At 39.0% G+C, this 19,419-nt stretch overlaps 2 protein-coding genes across 2 annotated transcripts in view; one reads left to right on the top strand and one right to left on the bottom strand.

The window, feature by feature from the left end:
• Nucleotides 1-6,284, top strand: part of LOC127423454 (SH3 domain-binding protein 1-like) — a 31,439-nt gene extending 25,155 nt beyond the window's left edge. Inside the window, exons 16-18 of the mRNA XM_051667765.1 lie at nucleotides 823-943; nucleotides 1,111-1,388; nucleotides 5,114-6,284. Coding sequence (XP_051523725.1) covers nucleotides 823-943; nucleotides 1,111-1,388; nucleotides 5,114-5,376 — 662 coding nt within the window. The 3' untranslated portion in view covers nucleotides 5,377-6,284. The remainder of the gene's footprint in view (nucleotides 1-822; nucleotides 944-1,110; nucleotides 1,389-5,113) is intronic.
• Nucleotides 6,285-7,117: 833 nt separating this feature from the next.
• On the bottom strand, nucleotides 7,118-18,036 carry LOC127423460 (cdc42 effector protein 1-like). The gene is given in 5 exon segments (XM_051667776.1): nucleotides 7,118-7,932; nucleotides 7,934-8,229; nucleotides 11,931-12,832; nucleotides 13,403-13,879; nucleotides 17,849-18,036. Coding segments are annotated over 3 exon segments (1,071 nt in total). The 5' UTR covers nucleotides 12,385-12,832; nucleotides 13,403-13,879; nucleotides 17,849-18,036; the 3' UTR covers nucleotides 7,118-7,611.
• Between the last annotated feature and the right edge of the window lie 1,383 nt (nucleotides 18,037-19,419).

Genomic DNA, 19,419 nt, shown 5'->3' with positions numbered 1-19,419 from the left:
AGGAGACCTGGCTGGAGTCACTCAGCACACCCTGGATTTGAACTCATGACTCCAGGGGTGGTAGTCAGCATCAATACTCGCTGAGCTACCCAGACCCCACTTGTGCACTAATATTTTAAGTCTTCTGAAGACATACAGTAGACCTTTTTCACACTTCGGGTTTTGGAACACGGAAGTAAATGATTGCAGGTAAACTTTGACAGCGGTGAATGGGAGATTACAGCAAATATTATTTTCACTTACCCATTTGCTCCAAGACCAATGAAAAAAATCCACTAATACGTTTGAATGACTTTCCAGAAGAGGAAAAAAGTAGAGAGCGATGGATTAAGACAGTAAAATGTGAGAAGATGCCAAATTTTCTGTCACTCTCTCAGCAGCTGTAATCAAAACCCCCACGCATTATCCAGCTGAAATAATTCATTTTTTTAAACTAATTCCAGGGTAATATAACACAAAGCATAATGTTATAAATTTACACTCAATATTTAAAAAATGTATAATAAAAAAAAAAAACAAATTGCAATATTTACACTGCTAAATAAGGCGGAAACGCGTCATCATAGTCTGTGAAAAAAGTATATAGCTTTGAGTGAGGAACAATCCAAAATCTAAGATGATGGAAATCTTAATCAGCTGTACTCACCAATCACTTTCATTGTATGAAACAGAGCATTGTTCTAGATAACTCCTGTGTTTCATGGAAGAATAGAAGGCATATGGGTTTGGAATGACATGAGGATGAGTAAATGATTGCAGAATTGAAATTATTTGGTTTAACTATCCCTGCAGCTAACCGAGTAACCCAATATTTATTTTTAGAAGCTGATTTTGAGATGCCAGAGCCACCTGCAAGCCCAGATTTGAAAGATCTGATCCCGACAATATCCCAGAGATCTCTTTCTGACAGCGTCTTTACACCTTCCCTCTCAAAAACTGACAGGTACTGAGCATCCAGTAATTTCTAAGGTCAAGATTCTCACTAAATAACCAACCAGATTTAAAACCATAAATTAATTTGAATGCAGAAATTGTTTTGTCTGTATTACAGATGTACAAATGATCATAATTTATTGTATTAATTTGGGTATGCTTCTTTTCCTATTTCAGCTCAGCATTATCTGAGGACTTTGGGGCGACACTGGTTGTTAAAACTGCTCAGGTGAACCGTGATGCTATTATGCGGTACAACAATGTTTCTGATCCAGTAGCTCTCCCACCTACTCAGAATCACATCCCCACTCCTCTTCCTCGTTACACTCCTGTTTACGCCCAGTCCCATAGCCAAAACCAGGCTAAGACTCTGTGCTCCAGCCAATCAGAGCCTACTCAGGAGTTTCCTTCACTGTCCCAGGAGCCCACATTGAAGATCACTGGTCCTTATAAACGTATGTGGTCGTTTCAGGGTCCCCACACCTTTTATATAATATATTTATTTAATATACACTACCGGTCAAAAGTTTTGAAACACTTACTCGTTCTTTATTATAATTTTTTCTTCACATTTTAGAATAATAGTAATCAAAACTATAGAATAACATAAATGGAACTATGGGAATTATGATGTGACTAAACAAAATCCAAAATAAATCAAAACTGTGTTATATTATAGCATCTTCAAAGTACTCACCATTTGCCTAGAATTTGCAGACATGTACTCTTGACATTTTCTCAACCAACTTCTTGAGGTCTCACCCTGGGATGCTTTTTAAACAGTATTGAAGGAGTTCCCATCTATGTTGGGCACTTATTGGCTGCTTTTCTTTATTATTTGGTCATCAATTTCAAAAAGGTTTTTTTTTTTTATTTATTACATTTTAGATTTATAATGAAATAAATTAATATGGTGGCACAATTATATTTTTGTCTACAAAACTAATTTCAAACATTTAAGCATACGCCTTCAGATCAAAAGATTTTTAAGATCATGAGAAACATTTCAGTCCAGTGTTTCAAAAGTTTTGACTGGTAGTGTATATTTAATATATTTCCATGCCTTTTCAAGTCATTGATCATCAAATCATTTTATAGAAATTGCACTCACAATTTCCAGCTGGTTAAACATTTTAGAACTGAACATAACTCGAAAATGTATGTTCACTTAAGAAATTTACTATAAAAATTACTTTTCCATTTTATTAATGGGATATTTCACCCTAAAATAATTCTCACATCATTTACTCACCCTCATGCCGTCTCAAACTCATCTGACTTTCTTTCTTCTGCGAAACACAAACTAAGATATTTGGATGTATGATGTGTTTTTGTCCATACATTGTAAGCCAATGAAGTTCAAAATTTTAAGCTCCAAAAAGGACCTAAAGGCAGCACAAATTTGAGTGGTTTAATTAATGTTTTCTGAAATTATATAATCACTTTGGATGAGAAAAAGATCAAATTTGTAAGTCATTATTAGACCTGCACAAGGTTCAGAAGGAATTTTGGACCATTCTTCCTTACAGAACTGCTTCAGCTCAGCCATATTCTTAGGATGTCTGATGTGAATGGCTCTCTAGGGGTCATTCCACAGCATCTCTATTGGGTTAAGGTCTGGGCTCTGACTGGGCTGCTCCAAAAGGTGGATTTTACTTTTTTGAAGTAATTCTGTAGTGGATTTACTTCGATGTTTAGAGTCATTGTCCTGCTGCTTCACCCAACTTCTACTGAGTTTCAGCTGGCGCACAGCCACCCTGACATTATCCTGTAGGATATCTTGATAAACTTGGGAATTAATTTTTTCCTCGATGATGGCAAGCGGTCCAGACCCCGAAGCAGCAAAGCAGCCCCAAATCATGATGCTCCCTCCACCGTACTTCACCGTTGGGATAATGCATTCATGTTGGTATGCGGTGCCCTTTTTATGCCATACTGTACGTAGTGCTGCGTGTTCTTCGCAAACAATTCAACCTTAGTTTCATCAGTTCACAAAACATTATCCCAGTAGCATTGTGGAGAGTCAATGTGGTCTTTGAACAGAGATGTTAACCAGTTCCAATGATTCCTTCAATTCTTTAGCTGTCTGTAAGTGGGTTCCATGGAAAGGAGGAGGCGAGAACCGGCTTGACAACTTAAATAATAGTTTAATAATAAACTTAACCAAAAACACACAACCAAAAAACACACAGTACAGCTGCCTGTAATTCTCTCTCTCTCGAACTGTCATCCTCGGCCACTTTTATCCCTCGCGTGCCCCATCAGGCTGATGGGGACTGGGCGTGCGTCATTCCAGCCCGGCCCCGCCCTCCTCGGCTCTACACTCCTCCCGGCGTTGCCTCAGGCCGGGGAGCCCCCGGCATGACGTACATCCCCCCTTCCTCTCCGGGGGGCATGCCTTGCGCCCCGACTGCCGGCGGGTCATCCCCGCCTTCCTCGACCTGGGAGGAGACAGGAGGGGAAGAACAACAACAACAAAACAAAATAGGCAAGGGAAAGGCCAACACGGAGCGACAGAGAGAGAGAGAGGAGAGAGAGAGAAAAAGAAACTCACCGGTTCTCTGATGCACCGTCGCGTGGTCCTCGATCACTCCTCCACCCTCTCAGGCGGACGGCAGCCACTCCTCCCCAGGCGGACCGGAGTCAGACCTCCGACCCCCAGCGGACAGAACGCCCCTCCGCGTTCCCGGCGTCCTGTGGGGACACTCCTCCGCCCCTGGCAGCGGCCCTACCACTCCAGGCGGTCGGGGAGTTGCTTCCCTCCTCCCCCCATGGACGGCGGTCTTCTCTCGACCCCTCCGCGTTCCCGGGGGACGACAGGGCACTCCTCCGCCCCCGGCAGCAGCTCCCTCGCTCCAGGCGGTCGGGGAGTCCCATCCCCACTCGCCTCACGGACGGCGGCCGTTCCCCACGTCCGGGTGGTCGGGCTACTCCGTACCCCGTCGGATGGCAGCGGCGCTCCCCTGGGTGGACGGCAGTGTCGAGGACTCTGTGACGGGAATCCCTCCTCCTTCCCGGGTTTCGGCACCAGTGTAAGGGGGTTCCGTGGAAAGGAGGAGGCGAGAACCGGCTTGACAACTTAAATAATAGTTTAATAATAAACTTAACCAAAAACACATAACCAAAAAACACACAGTACAGCTGCCTGTAATTCTCTCTCTTGAACTGTCGTCCCCGGTCGCCTTTATCCCTCGCGCGCCCCATCAGGCTGATTGGGGACCGGGCATGCGTCATTCCAGCCCGGCCCTGCCCTCCTCGGCTCTACACTGTCACTCTAGGTTATTATTTTACCTGATTGAGCATTCTGCGGTGTGCCCTTTGAATCATCTTGGCTGGATGACCACTTTTAGGGAGAGTAGCCATAGTACTAAATCGTCTACATTTATAGACAATTTGTCTAAATGTGGACAAATAAATATCTAAGCTCTTCAAGATAAATCTGTTTCCAGCTTTTTGCAAAGCAACAATTCCTGATCATAGGTCTTCTGAGATCTCTTTTTTGCAAGGCATGGTCCACGTCAGCAGATGTTTCTTGTTAATAGCAAACTCAAAATGTTTGAGTGCTTTTTATTAGTCAGAGTAGCTCTAACCCACACCTCCAATCTCGTTTCATTAATTCCAGGTTTGCCATCTCCTGGCTCTAATTAGCTTTTGTTGACGTCATTAGATTAGGGGTTCACATACTTTTTTCCAGCCAACGCTGTGAATGTTTTAATGATGTATTCAATATGTACAAGAACAATACAATAATTTGTGTGTTATAAGTTAAAACAGACTGTGTTTGTTCATTATTGTAACTTAGATGAAGATCAAACCAGATTTTAAGACAAATTTATACATAAATGCAGGTAATTCCAAAGGGTTCACATACTTTTCTTAAAAAAACAAAAACATAATATATCCTTCAAAGTATCTTCATTTGTTGTCCAAAGAGGAAAGTCATACAAGTTTGAGCTGGCATGAGGGTGAGTAAATGATGAGAGAATTATCATTTTTGGGCGAAATATCCCTTTGATTTCCATTACTTTTTCAGGTTTAAAATTTAAAATGTTAAGATTCCCTGATATTTTCTGTTTTTTTTTTTTTTTAACCCGGCTGTTTATGGATTTTTAAGCTATTTGTGTGTTGAATTATTGTTGGGAAAACTGAATTTGCCATTCCTATTCTTTGCATATTACAGCAAGGAGGTCCTTCATTCTGCACAAGTCACCAAACCTCTGCAAAGGCCCTCCTGTGAGCCAGGCAGGAGCTTTCCCCGTTCCCCTGCCTAGAGTCTCTGAGACACAACTACCACCTTCACCCAAGCCTGAAACCACCCAAGCTCCACTGCCACCATTGCCTGAAGGAGGACCACCAAAGAAAACCCAAGGCAGAAGACCCAAAGTCCCTCCTCCCCAACCACCCCAAGCACTGAACAAGCAGCTCTCCTCCTCAGCACAATGAGTCTTGCAAAGGAAAGTTAACGACTGGAAAATGCACATAAAACCCACTGTTTTTTTGTTTTTTTTGACAATTAAGCTCAATCTTATAACAGTTTTTACTGCATCCTTTGACTTAGGTGCAGTATTTTCAGGTTAATGCTTTTAACTATGCAGTCTTTTTAATAACCCTTTTTGTAACACCAGACTTGTAGTGTTTTATTCATCTGCTCTAGAGATACATATTTTCTAAGGGCTGTCATACACAAGTAAAGCTCAATGAGCAGTCTCACTTCCTTTGGTCTGATATGTACTGACACACTTTACCTGAGCTATTTATGTATAAGCCTTAGTGAATGCTTATTCTGAAGCACCATAATAGGCAAATCATGGTCACACGTTTTTTACGGCTGACGTGGTTTACGAATACTTTTAATGAAAACTTAGGTAACATACATTGCTATTTTGTAAATGTCTTGTGCAAAGCTGCACATACAACAGTATGTACATATTATATCATGTGATTAAAGGAATGGAGAAGTCAACTCCTTTGTCATAATAAAACTTAAATTTAAACAAAAAACGAATACTGAATCATATTTTAATAGTACATTGATAAAAGTTGATGGGGATCATTAAATATGTGGGAGTATTGTGTTGATCAGAAGATATTTATCATGTAATAAAGGTAGGATATGAGAAATTAACAGACATTTTGTTATTTTTTAGTTTTGCTTTTGCTCACAGTCTTGTGCATCACAGTGACCTGTAGGCTTTTGTCTTGTCTTTTAAAGATTGCTTGTTTCTCAGGAAATAAGTGTCTAAAAATTAAACTGCCACACAAGTTCATACTTAATGGGAACCTGTGCAATTAAAACTACACAAATACGCTAAAAAAATGCTTCCTTTCTGTGTAAAAACTGTAGTTAAAGTGTTTTGCATAGAAGTTAAAAGTCAGCTAGCAGGTATATGTCTGTTCATACTTCTACATGGTATCACTGTACACTATATATATAACTAATTGTACAGAGATATACTTGCAAGGACAGACAGACTTTGCTAAATCAAAATATTGCAAAATATTTATATTAAACTAGCATAGTTACCCTTTTATAGCTAGCTGTGTTTATCAAAATAAATCTCTATAGTCTATTATAGAGCAACTAGCAGGTTTATTTTCTTGGATCAAAGCTTTTGTTATAGGTAAGACGAGATCGAAGATAAAAGAAACTTTGGGATGCTGAAATGAGTTCATTGGTTGCCATGTACGCCTCCAGGGATAGTTTAAAGGAATAGTTCTCTCCCCCCTGCCCCCCCACCCAAAAACTAAAAATTCTCTCATAATTTACTCACCCTCATGCCATCCCAGATGTGTATGACTTTCTTCTGCAGAACACAATGTTTTTTAGAACAATATAGGTTTCTGTAGGTCCATACAATGCAATTGAATGGTGACCACACCTTTCAAACTCCAAAAATCACAAAGGCAGCATAAAAGTAATCCATAAGACTCCAGAGGTTATATCCATGTCTTCTGAAGCCATATGATAGGTGTAGGTGAGAAACATATCAATATTTAAGTAATATAATTTTTTATTATATATTTTGTAATATAAATCTCCACTTTCACTTTTACTTTCACATTTTGAAAGTGAAAGTAGAAAATGTATAGTAAAAAGGACTTAAATATTGATCTGTTTTTTCACCCACACCTGTCATATAGCTTCAGAAGACATGAATTTTACCACTGGATTCTTACTGATTACTTTTATGCTGCCTTTATGTGATTTTTGGAGCTTGAAAGTGTTGGTCACCATTCACATGCATTGTAAGGACCTACAGAGCTGAAATATTTTTCTAAAAACTTTGTATTCTGCAGAAGAAAGAAAAACTGGGATGGCATGAGGGTGAGTAAATCATGAGAAAAGTTTCATTTTTGGGTGAACTAAACCTTTAAGTACTCTTCATACTCTCCATATAAATGTATCCCTGTGCAAACATAAAACACACCTAGAATTTAGACATCTCTTCCATATCCCATGGTCCTGACCAACAACATGTAGCACTATCCAGTTGTCAAAACATCCTCGTAGATTCACTTACATTTCTGTTCTTTCTGATGAATTTCCATATGTAATACTTTCTTCAAATCTGCATGAAAGTAGGGGTAAAAAATAAATTTTCAAAATCCATTTAATTTGTCATTACTAAATTTAGAAACATGATTAAAATTGCTTTATGATGTGGGCATCTGATAGTGTCAGACTTTGATCTCCTCTTCCTCATCAGGATATGTGTATGGTCCTCCCCTGTGAGAATTGTTGGTGTTTGTATTCCTGAGTGCTTCACTCCCATAATGACGTGCCAGCACATCAGTAGCCCTCTTGAAACTCTCTGGCTCCATGCCATGATCTTCAACAGCGTGGGAGAACATCAGATCTGTCACCATGGATTTTTTTGGCGACTCACCATTTACAAAGTCTAAATGCTTCCAGTCTCCACCATACAACCTCGTCCTACCATCATCGTCTTCTCGCAGGAGGGAGTCCACCAAGGATGTGGTAGCATCAGAGTCCACCTCAAGAGTTCAGATCATCGGTCAATCCATGTGTCTCTTCACTGATAGGATCGCCCTTTTCAGACACAGGGCTGTCAATCAAGGCAAAGACCTCAGACATAAGCGATGGTCCCAGATCGAGGGTGAAAGAGTTCATGGAGTCAGAGGGACTGACCGAGTCTAAACAGGGAAAGGAAGGGACACCAGTGTCTGTGAGTGAGCCTCGGATGATTTCGGGAGGGCAGGCTGGGGGAGAGCTGCCCTGGGCTGGGCGCTCAGTGCGGGACAGCCTTGGCAAGGTGACAAAGCCAGACTCCAAACCTACAAAACAAAAATATAAAGTAAAAAAGGCTTAGACCAGTATGAATTTCCATACTGGTTTAGGCTGTTTTATGTTTGTTTCTAAATACTGTATAGTATATATATATATATATATATATATATATATATATATATATATATATATATATATATATATATATAAAATTTTTGTTTTGTTTTTTTGTCTTCACTATTTTTAGTGATTTTTGTACTGTATTTTGTTGTATTTTTGCGTTTATCTCTTATCCTGTAAATTATGTCTACTGCTGTAACATCTCCCATTTCTCCCAAGTGATTAATATAGTCCTGTCCTAACCTATCCAATCTTATCCTGACCTATCCTATCCTATCCCATTCTATCCTATCCTTTCCTTTCCTATCCTATCCTATCTTATCCTATCCAATCCTAACCTATCTAATCCTATCCTATCTTATCCTATTCTATCCTAACCTATCCAATCCTAACCAAGCCTATCCAATCCAATCTAATCCTATCCTTTCCCATCCTATCCTATCAATACTAACCTAACCTAACCTAACCGAACATAACCTAACCTAACCTAACCTAACCAATCCTATCCTATCCTATCCTTTCCTATCCCATCCTATCCTATCCTATCCTAACCTAACCTATGCAATCCTATCCTGTCCTGTCCTATCCTATTCAATCCAATCCAATCCTATCCTATCCTATCCTGTCCTGTCTTGTCCTGTCCTGTCCAATCCTATCCTATTGTAACATAGTGCTGGTTTGATGTTTGTCCAGCTGGTCACCAGCAAAAAAGCTGGTCTATCAGTATGATCTTTCTTAAGGTAGCTAAAAAAAACCTTCTGGGGAAACCAGCATCCCATGCTGTTGACCAGCATCCAAAACACAACATGTGTTGGTGACTACTAGCATTGCCAGTGACCAGCAGATGGCAGTCAGGTCTAACACACTGATTTCAGCGTTTCTAGGCTGCAGCATAAGCAACAGTAACAAATAATTTCAGCCATGTGGCTGGACCAGATGCCCTTAACTATGTGAGTTCTGAACTAATAGAGACTTGGCATAGTAAGGGCAGGGATTACTAATTATAAGGAAACTATAAATTTTATGAATACAGGAAAATGCTTTATATAATTGAAAACAGTTCTAAAATGGAATTTGTGTTCAGCATTAAAATACCTCATTCATAGCTCCTGGTCAGAATATTATTAGTTATTTAGCTTGAGTCATTTTTTAACCATAAGAAACACTCATTCTGCATAATAAATATCCATTTCACAAGTTCGCCTGCCCATATAATCTTTGAGTGATAAAGGGTAAAAGTATGTGGCTTGCTGTCTGCAAAGGAGGGGCTTGAGGAAGAGGCTCGACTCCAGCTCTAAATTTACCCCCTTACGGGACTACTTTGTATATAGAGGAAGCTATGGGAAGGAACTCTTAGAAGATTAAGGAAGGAGATGGGGAGGTGGAGGGATGCCAGAAAGACTGTCGCTAGAGTGAGCTAAACGGCGGATTATATATACTCTGCAGCCTGCAGGTTGATTGGCAGATTAGATGAGCAAGCTCCTCCTGAACTTTTGTTTAAGAACAACATATAATGATAATTCAATTTTGAGACTGTGGTAAAAGATGTCCTTAATAGCACTAAACAAACTTAATCAATGTCCACAATTGAATTTAGGATCAACACTATATTTTTTGCATGTGAGTTCTGTGTAGGTTAATGACTGTGTGGGGCTTGTGTTTTTGAACAGCAGCTAGTGAGGCATGTTTGAGATATTTGTATGGATGAGGCATAGGAATTCATACACAGATCACTGAACTGTAATGTCTGGGTCTTGTATGGTAAAACAGTTTGGGATTACCACAGGTGTTCAAATGGTTTATCAACCACTTTCTGTTAGATCTGTCTAAAGTTTTCTTGGAGGACTAAAAAGTAGTCCATAAACATTTTTAATTCAGATAAAACATGCATCTAAAAGACACAATATCTATCACTGCAACTGTTGTTCATAATAGGTGAAGTTTTAAAGGTGTTTTCCGAACATGCTCCCTGTCTGCTATTGGTCGCACATCAGATAGTCCTGCGAAAACCACACGCCATTGGTTGAGCCAGTGTTACATATGTAATGGAGCAATGTTTTAATAGTGCCACAGAACCACAGTGTTTACACTTTTGGTGAGAATCCACCCACAAATGGATTACTTATAGTTGTTTCTTCACATTAACCTGGAATACGTGGAAGTATTTAACAGTAATTACCTTTAAGAGTAATCTTCACAATTGTCTTAAAGGAATAGTTCACACAAAAAACTCTCATCATTTACTCACCCACATGCCATCCGAGATGTGTATCACTTTCTTCTGTTGAACACAAATGAATAATTGTAAAGAATATTTAAGCTCTGTAGCTCTATAATAATAATTTTCTTTATTTATCACACATATACAGTGAAATTCTTCTTTTTCACATATCCCAGCTAAGCTGGGGTCAGAGTGCAGGGTCAGCCATGATACAGTGCCCCTGGAGTAGATAGGGTTAAGGGCCTTGCTCAAGGGCCCAACAGTGGCATCTTGGCAGTGCAGGGGTTTGAACCCCTGACCTTCTGATCAGTAACCCAGAGCCATAACCGCTGAGCTACCACTGCCCAACACAAGTGAATGGGTACCAAATGTTTGAAGCTCCAAAAGCACATGAACGCAGCATAAAAGTAATCCATTAGACTCCAGTGGTTAAATCAATTTATTCTAAAGCGATATGATAAGTGTGGGTGAGAAATAGATCAATATTTAAGGTCTTTTTTACTATCAATCTCCACTTTCGCTTTCACATTCTTCTACTTTTGTTTTTGGCTATTCGTATGCTTTGTGTATACCACCACCTACTGAGCAGGGAGGAGAATTTATAGTAAAAAAGGACTTAAATATTGATCTGTTTCTCACCCACACTTATCATATCGCTTCTGAAGAAATACGTAGATTTAACCCCTGGACTCATATAGATTATTTTTATGCTGCTTTTATGTGCTTTTTGGAGCTTCAAGATTTTGATTTCACTTGCATTGTGAGGACCTACAGAGCTCAGCTTCTTTATTTATTTTTTTTCCCTTTTCTTCCAATTTGGAATGCCCAATTCCCAATGTGCTTTTTAAGTCCTCATGGTCGCATAGTGATTCGCCTCAGTCCGTGTGGCAGATTGCCTCCGCGTCTGAGACCATCAACCCGCGCATCTTATCATGTGGCTTGTTGAGCGCGTTGCCACAGAGACATAACGCATGTGGAGGCTTCACGCCATCCACCGTAGCAACCACGCTCAACTCCCCACACGCCCCACGCCCCACCGAGAACGAACCACATTATAGCAACCACGAGGAGGTTACCCCATGTGACTCTACCCTCCCAAGCAACCGGGCCAATTTGGTTGCTTAGGAGACCTGGCTGGAGTCACTCAGCATGCCCTGGTGAACTAGCGAACTCCAGGGGTGGTAGCTTCTTTGTACAAAGAAAATCACTCATGGCATGAGGGTGAGAAAATGATGAGAGAATTTTTGGGTGAACTATCACTTTAAGTAACGCTCAGTTGTCCTCAGGCACATTGTAAGAACACTACATTTACGTTGTGTGTTTTAATCTAATCAGCATTACTAATTATGTGAATCTGACTTATGAAACTTTAAAATGTAGCTTTGAAGTGAATATTGATGAACTCACCATAAAAGTATGTGGAGTTCTCTGGTGTCTTCGGTGAACTAGGGAAAAGCACTTTAACTGGACAACCGTTGGGTGAGTCCACATCCAGACGGGGGAGGGAGATGGCATTCTTAATGATTGGAGAAATGGGTGGAGGTGGGGGTGACAGGTCCTTGGAGCCACCATGGGGCCTGTCTGGGGTCTTGCGGACATGGCGAAGTGTGCGAGAGAAGAATCCTTCATTCTTCTCCGAGGTGGAGGAAGTGTCTCCATCTGCATTATTTCCTGCTCCACCATGGTTGCTGAGGAATGAGGTGTCCCCAAACACGTCCCCTCCGCGGCCCACGTGCATGGTGTGGCGAAAGTCGCCCAGCGGGGGGCTTATCATGTCCGGGGTGAGGTCACCTTTAAAGCGACGCTTTCCTGAGGAGTGGGACACCAGGCCCTTCAGGCCAGAGAGCTTGCCCAAGTTCATGGCTTCTCCAGGTAGAAATCGTAGGTACTACAGTTCACAACACAAAACCTGTATAAAAATTGTGAAAATGGTGTACAGCAAATTATAGACGTATCACCCTTGCATCAGGACTCTGAAAGCTGCAGTTGAGTGGAAAGTTTCTTATTACAGTTTTTCAAAAGTAGACACTTTCAGCTGTGTCCTGTTTTTGCCACTGGTCTTTGCTCATATCCAGAAAGATTCAGTGAAGATAAATGTGAGCTGAAAATATGCATGACTCCAATTCCTGAAAACCTCTGCTGCATATGCGGTCAGAGATTCTGGGCTTCACAGTTGTTCTGGGTTTCTGGTTTAGAAAAAAATCAGCTCAGAAATAAATTCAGCTCTGGCTGCAGATATCTCTGTGGTTAAGAACTGAAACAGTGTACTCCTTCTTCAGTAAGGTCCAGAAGGTCTCCTGCTACATGATCTGAAAGATCAAATGTAACAAAATATATGTAAACATTTTTCCTAAAAATAAAGTGATTCAATGTTTGTTTTAAGAGAAGTTAGCATTGAAATACTAAATTAATGATCAACTTTTTGCTGTGGACGTTTATACAGTATATTTAAAAAGTATGTTTTTCAAAACTACGATAATCTGAAAATAAGTTCAGTGCCCTTTAAATGTCTAAATTCAGACTGCTTTGATTTCTCAGTCATTCACCTTGAAAAGTGGTAAAACAATTTTTTTAAGCATTTCACAGTATCTCAGTCATTAATTAAAGGCATCCTGTTTCAAAAAGCACATCTTTTTAACAAAACTTTCCAGGGTCACTTTTTGTAGGCAAAGTAATATTGAGGCTACATATCGCAGTTACATAAAGTTTTTAAAATGTAGCTAGTTTGCTATTAAAATATGCTTCATTTTATTTTATTTTTTCATTTCAAAAACTAACTCAAAAGAATGCTATTAAATTAATAGATATCATTAATTATTAATTAATCATCGTCCTTCACTATTCTCAGTCACTATGAAAAACATACTGTGGCAACACACCTGAATCAGCCCCTTAGTCTAATTAGTGTGACTGTTTGCTTTTTTAATCCAAGTTCATTCAGTGACCTCAGCCTTGCACCCTGCTGCTGGTTGAGTCTGGCTCAATCCCAAACCCTCCAGGCAGGCTCGCTGCTTTATCCCTGCACATGCATATGCTGAGCGGAGCCACTGGGTCCTCATGCTCTTCCACTCCTACTGGCCTCTACTCCTGATCCTTTGTTTAAAGAGATACGCAAGTCCAGCGGCCCACTCTCCAGGAACCCCCCCGAGAGATAAAGGAGTCTTTAAAAGGCAATAAATTAGGATGTAATAATCTAAGGCAATAGTATGTCTTGAGTGAGGCTCTTTAAGGATTTGTCATGTCCAGGATTAGCCCCTAATCCCTCTTGCCTTCCTTCTCCCCAAACCCCCCTCTGCTGGCTTGAGTCCACTTAGCCATCCTGGTTTGGAGTATTTCTTGTAAAATCAACAAACCTCCTGTATGAGAGAGAGAGATAGGTGGATGTGTAGCACAGATCATGATCAACAACAACAATTACATTTATTATGCACATATTAGGTCAACGTGGTAGATTTATAATTGAATACATTTGTGTGTACATGTCCAATTCTGAAGTCTAAACTCTAGACTTCTGAGGGTTTTTTTTTCATACATATTCTGAAAAAAAGAAATGGTTGGGGACAAGTGACATGAAATGGGCGAAACACAGAGTTCTTAAACAGGGGATTCACAGCGGTACCTCAGGGGTTTCGTGAATAATTGTTGGATCTCAATCTAATAAAAAAAGAAAAAAAAAAAGAAAATATATGTTAAACAATATAGAATATTAAAGGGATAGTTCACCCAAAAATGAAAATTCTCTCATCATTTACTCACCTAAAACTTTAAAGCTCCATAAAGCACATAAATGCAGCATAAAAGTAATATTTTAAACTCCAGAGGTTTAATCCATGTCTTGTAAAGCGATTCAATCTGTTTTGGGTGAGAACAGACCAAAACGTAACTCCTTTTTCACTGTACATTTTGCTATTGCAGTCTCTAGGCACAATCATGATTTCAAGCTTGATTACACTTCCTAGTGCTTGACGCATGCTCAGAGCACTAGATGGTGCTAGAAAGTATAATCAAGCTTGAAATCATGATTGCCAAGGAGACTGCTGATGTCAAGATTTATAGTGAAAAAGAAGATATATTTTGGTCTGTTCTCTCCCAAAACTGGTTGGATCGCTTCAGAAGACATTTTAACCAGGTTAAAACACTGGAGTCTTATGGATTACTTTTATGCTACCTTTTTGTGCTTTTGGTGCTTCAAAGTTTTGGTCACCATTCACTTGCATTGTATGGACCTACAGAGCTGAAATATTCTTCTAAAAATCTTTGTTTCTGTTCTACATAAGAAAAAAAGTCATACAGATCTGGGATGGCATGAGGGTGAGTAAATGACGAGAGTTTTTCATTTTTGGGTGAACTATTCTTTTAAGTTAACTTTAACCAAAGCTAAAGTTAAGAAGCTAAAGTGTGGCAAAATTTTTAACTGGTTAACTGTCCATAAAATGTACTGTAATGTCAAGTATATGACTGTGCACATCAGTAATGATTATTTCCATGTCTTTGCACTGTAAGCCTATATAAAGTATGCAAATTCATCAAGATAATACTATATGTTAGTAAAGGCCAGATTAAAAATGCAACACATTTAATTTTATACAATATTTTACATGGAGTTCCTGCTCTATCTCTCTATCCACCATTTTTATTGGCCTTGTGAATGGTTGAAGACCCCTGTGCTAAAAAAAATGATTCTACCTGATACACTGACATTCAGCAGGGCTGCTGTTGCCTCTTCACATGACAAATAGCCATAGGCAAAAACACACTGTCGAGAATTCGTGCAGCCGTTGCTATTTAATACAAACAATGCAATTATGTCTGGGAAATGGCTGTGCATTGTTTGAATAAACGAGATGTGCATGTCAACCCTGTAAACCACAGTCTAATAGAAGCCGTGTGTGTGAATGTATTCCTGGGAGAAATATCTCCTGACCCTGTCTATTACAGAAAACCAGTACAGTACAGCACAGTACCCGCTACCCACACCCCAGACTGGAAACACGTTTAAATTTTTCCTCCTCTTTTCTTTGTGGGATTGCCAGGCAGTTTCCTGCATGTGGACATAAGGCCGCATAAAACTGAAAAAACTGATCTGTCTGATCCCTTTAATAGCACTTGCTTCTTGCAACCCTCAACTGCAGATTAATATAAAGTCACTGAAATTTAAGTGATATGAACATTAATGACATCACAATAAATAACTGTAACTTTTGGATAAAAAAAAAGAAAAAAAAAGAAAAAATTCAATAAGTGCTGTTTCTTTATCTATTTCCCCTTTGCCCTAAACAATATTTTGATCAGTTAGGCTACACTACTTTGTAACCTCGTTAACCAGGTGGACAAACTTTCAAGATAAGGCCTAATATTTCCCTTCACCCAATGACTGCCACTCATGCACATGGGCTTTCATGTGGTCTAAATGAAAAGAGGGCAGCGTATACTAAATCACAATTACAAATATAACAACATATTAATTATTTTGCTATCTGAATATATCATTTTTTTTCACTGACCACTTGGTAGAGTGGGTCCATGATGGATACCACCAATGGAAACACAATCACAATGGTCAAAGAGCCCATCTCTGCTGTAATATCTTTCCTGCTTACTGCTACAACTAGTCTGGGATTGGTAACCATAATAGAACTTTTAACCAGTCTTTATGTGAAAAGGGCAGAGGTGTACTGAAGCATTTAAAAACTATTCAATGGTCCTTTAATGCCTTGTAAAGCAGAGTACACTTAAATTTCCAGGAAACACTTTACAACAGGGGCGGACTGGCCATCGGGAGAACCAGGACCAAATGGGCCATGATAAGCTGAAATGGGCTGCCGCGTTATACAGAACGGGCCACAAAACGGCGCCGCGATATGCTGAAGGGGGCAGCGCTATGCAGAAAAGGACAGTGCCAATATCCCCACCCCCCACCCGCCCCGCTCAACAACTTTTGGTCCAGACTCCAAAAAGCACATAAAGGCAGCATAAAAGTAATCCATACGACTCCAGTGGTTAAATCCATGTCTTTTGAAGCGATGCAATTGCTTTGGGTGAGAAACAGATAGATATTTAAGTCCTTTTTTACTATAAATCTCCACTTTCACTTTCAGAATGTGAAAATGAAAGTGGAGATTTACAGAAAAAAAGGACTTAAATATCTATCTGTTTCTTACCCACACCTATCATATCGCTTCTGAAGACATGGATTTAACCACTGGAGTCTTATTGATTACTTTTTTGCTCCCTTTATGTGCTTTTTGGAGCTTGAAAGGTCTGGTCACCATTGACTTGCATTGTATAGCCCTACAGAACTGAAATATTCATCTAAAAATCTTAATTTGTGTTCAGCAGAAGAAAGAAAGTCATACACATCTGGGATGGCATGAGGGTGAAATTATGAGAGAATTTTCATTTTAGGGTGAACTATATCTTTAATAATCATTGTCAATGTTAGTTAATAAAAATACAATTGTTCATTGTTAGTTTATGTTAGTTCATAGTGCATTAACTAATGTTAACAAATATAACTTTTGATTTAAAAAATGTGCATATGTTGAAATTAACATTAACCAAGATTGTACTGTAAAAGTATTGTTCGTTGTTAGTTCATGTTACCTTATGATGTTAACTAATGTTAACAAATGGAACCTTATTGTAAAGTGTTACCAATTCCTAGCTAAACTTGTTAAAGTTAAAGTTGAACACATAAGAGTAAATCAGGAGATGTGCTGAAGGAATCACTTGGTTACAAGTGTAACTAAATGTTACAAGTTTTCACAATACAGTACATTGATCTAGTCAGATTTCATTTTTAATCACTAGATTTCATTTCATAGAAATGCCCTCCTGTCTCTCTGGTTTATTCACACTCCACTGTGGAGGTACATTATAATGTATAAAAGTAGAGTAACTACAACCTCCAAAGGGAAGAATGGATTTTGCTCATTTGTTGTCGAAACAAAATCTTTAATAATGTTCATTGTGCAATATCCAGTTAACCTAATTTATCCCAAAAGAGTGTAATGAGTTTAAATACTCATCTGACTGCTGCTCACAACGGGCATGTAGTGTGCGGGTTTGCGGTGCTGCGCGCATACTAAAGTTACAGCAGCATAGATTAGATTTCATGTAAAGGATCCCGCTCCGTCAAGCACGCAATAACACACAAGTTTAGTCTCTCCAGATGCCTTTGCCTGCACTGATTAAATGAACACTGGCTATACTGTTAAACCATAATACCCACTAAACACAACATAAACTTAACATACGCCTAATGTAAAATAATGTGACAAAACGAATCTCGTAAATGGGACAGTTAGAACTTACACACAACTCACCTTGTTTGATTGATGAATACAAGTTTATCATGAACAAAGCGATGAATGGGATTTATCGCCTCCTACGATAAGATCCAGCACTCGCTGTCAGCGACGACCATGTAACTTTTTCACTTTTGTACAGTCCTCTCTCTTCGAGAAGTCGCGGTCAGCGTGAAGCTCTGCTACTTACTGACGCACTCCAGTCTCGCTCTGCTGGAAGCGTGTTGGGTCAAGAGAGCATCAGGAGGCGGGCATTTCGAAGACTACATGGGAAAACCTAATATGGTGAAAGCCACGACTGTGCTCCCTTTCAGGTAGTCGAGCTAGTCAAGAAACTATTTTATTATTAGGCATTTTAAACTTGTTTATTGTGGTTCGGCAAAAAAAAAAAAAAAAAAAAAAAAAATTATAATTGAGATGATATATCAGAGGTTAAGGCGTTTAAAAACCACGGACTGAAAACAAAATGTTTTTCATTTCGGTTCGTTCTGAGCAGAAACTCTATTTTCCCGTTCCGGTTTCAGCGTTCCAGTTCCAGCATTCTGCTGACTCCTTTCCAATTGGTAACCGGTTTGAACAAAATTAAAGAATGGTTAATAACGTTGCTGAATGTGATCTGCGTGTCTGTTTACTATACACCGCTAAGAAAGAGAGAACGCTCTCTGACAAGAATGGAGAGTAAAATGTGTTTATTGATTTGCCAAGATGAAACAAGTTGCAGTTTTGGTGCAAAGAAAGTTGAAGCAGCATTTGCCCTATAATAATAATATGCCGGAATTTATTGCCAACTTGTAATATAAAGCAGCATAATGTAGTATTTTAGTATCGCTAAATAGGATCAGTCATTAACAGTGTTTGGTGTAATTACTGTAATTAAATTACTGTTGCATTGGAAAAAAGTAAAGTCAGTTATTACTCTTAATTTTTCAATAATTTCACTACAGTTACTTCTGATATAATTGTGTTAAATACTGTATAGACTATAGAACAATTCTATTTAAGTCAATAGTGAATTTAAAATCTAAATTTAATATCTAATGTTTAAATGTATGATTTCTAATTTAATGCAGCCCCCTTAAATTCTTTGGCCAGTTCATGAATAATTTATTTGATTTTATATTATTTATTTGAAAGAATTCAAAGAACAGTTTCATGTCTATCCTTGTATTTTTCATTTGGTCGAGGTTGATAAGGGTTTCAGAACGTAATTATTAATAAGTAATGCAATTACTTTTCAGACAGAGTAATTAGTACAGTAATCTAATTACACTGTAGAAGATGTAATTAGTAGTTAGTAATTAATAACTTACCCAACACTGGTCATCAATAAATTTTTTATGTTGAATCAACAACATTCACTATTTGGTCGGTACATCAGAACGTTATTAGGTAGAAAATAAAACATCTATTCAACGTCAAAATGTGGTTGACTCATCAACATATACCGCCGACCCATTTGGTCAAAATCATAATGTCTGTTCTATGTTGAAACTTGGTTGGATACGTCTGAAATTCTGCGCATGCGCATCGTTTGAATCGTAATGGACAACTTATCTAGTGGACGCGTCCCTGGAAAAAGGTAAGCATAA

The sequence above is a fragment of the Myxocyprinus asiaticus genome, chromosome 32 (assembly GCF_019703515.2).
Source record: "Myxocyprinus asiaticus isolate MX2 ecotype Aquarium Trade chromosome 32, UBuf_Myxa_2, whole genome shotgun sequence".
Lineage (NCBI taxonomy): Eukaryota > Metazoa > Chordata > Actinopteri > Cypriniformes > Catostomidae > Myxocyprinus > Myxocyprinus asiaticus.
Note: the sequence above shows the minus strand (reverse complement) of the source record. Positions and strands in the feature narration are given on the sequence as shown.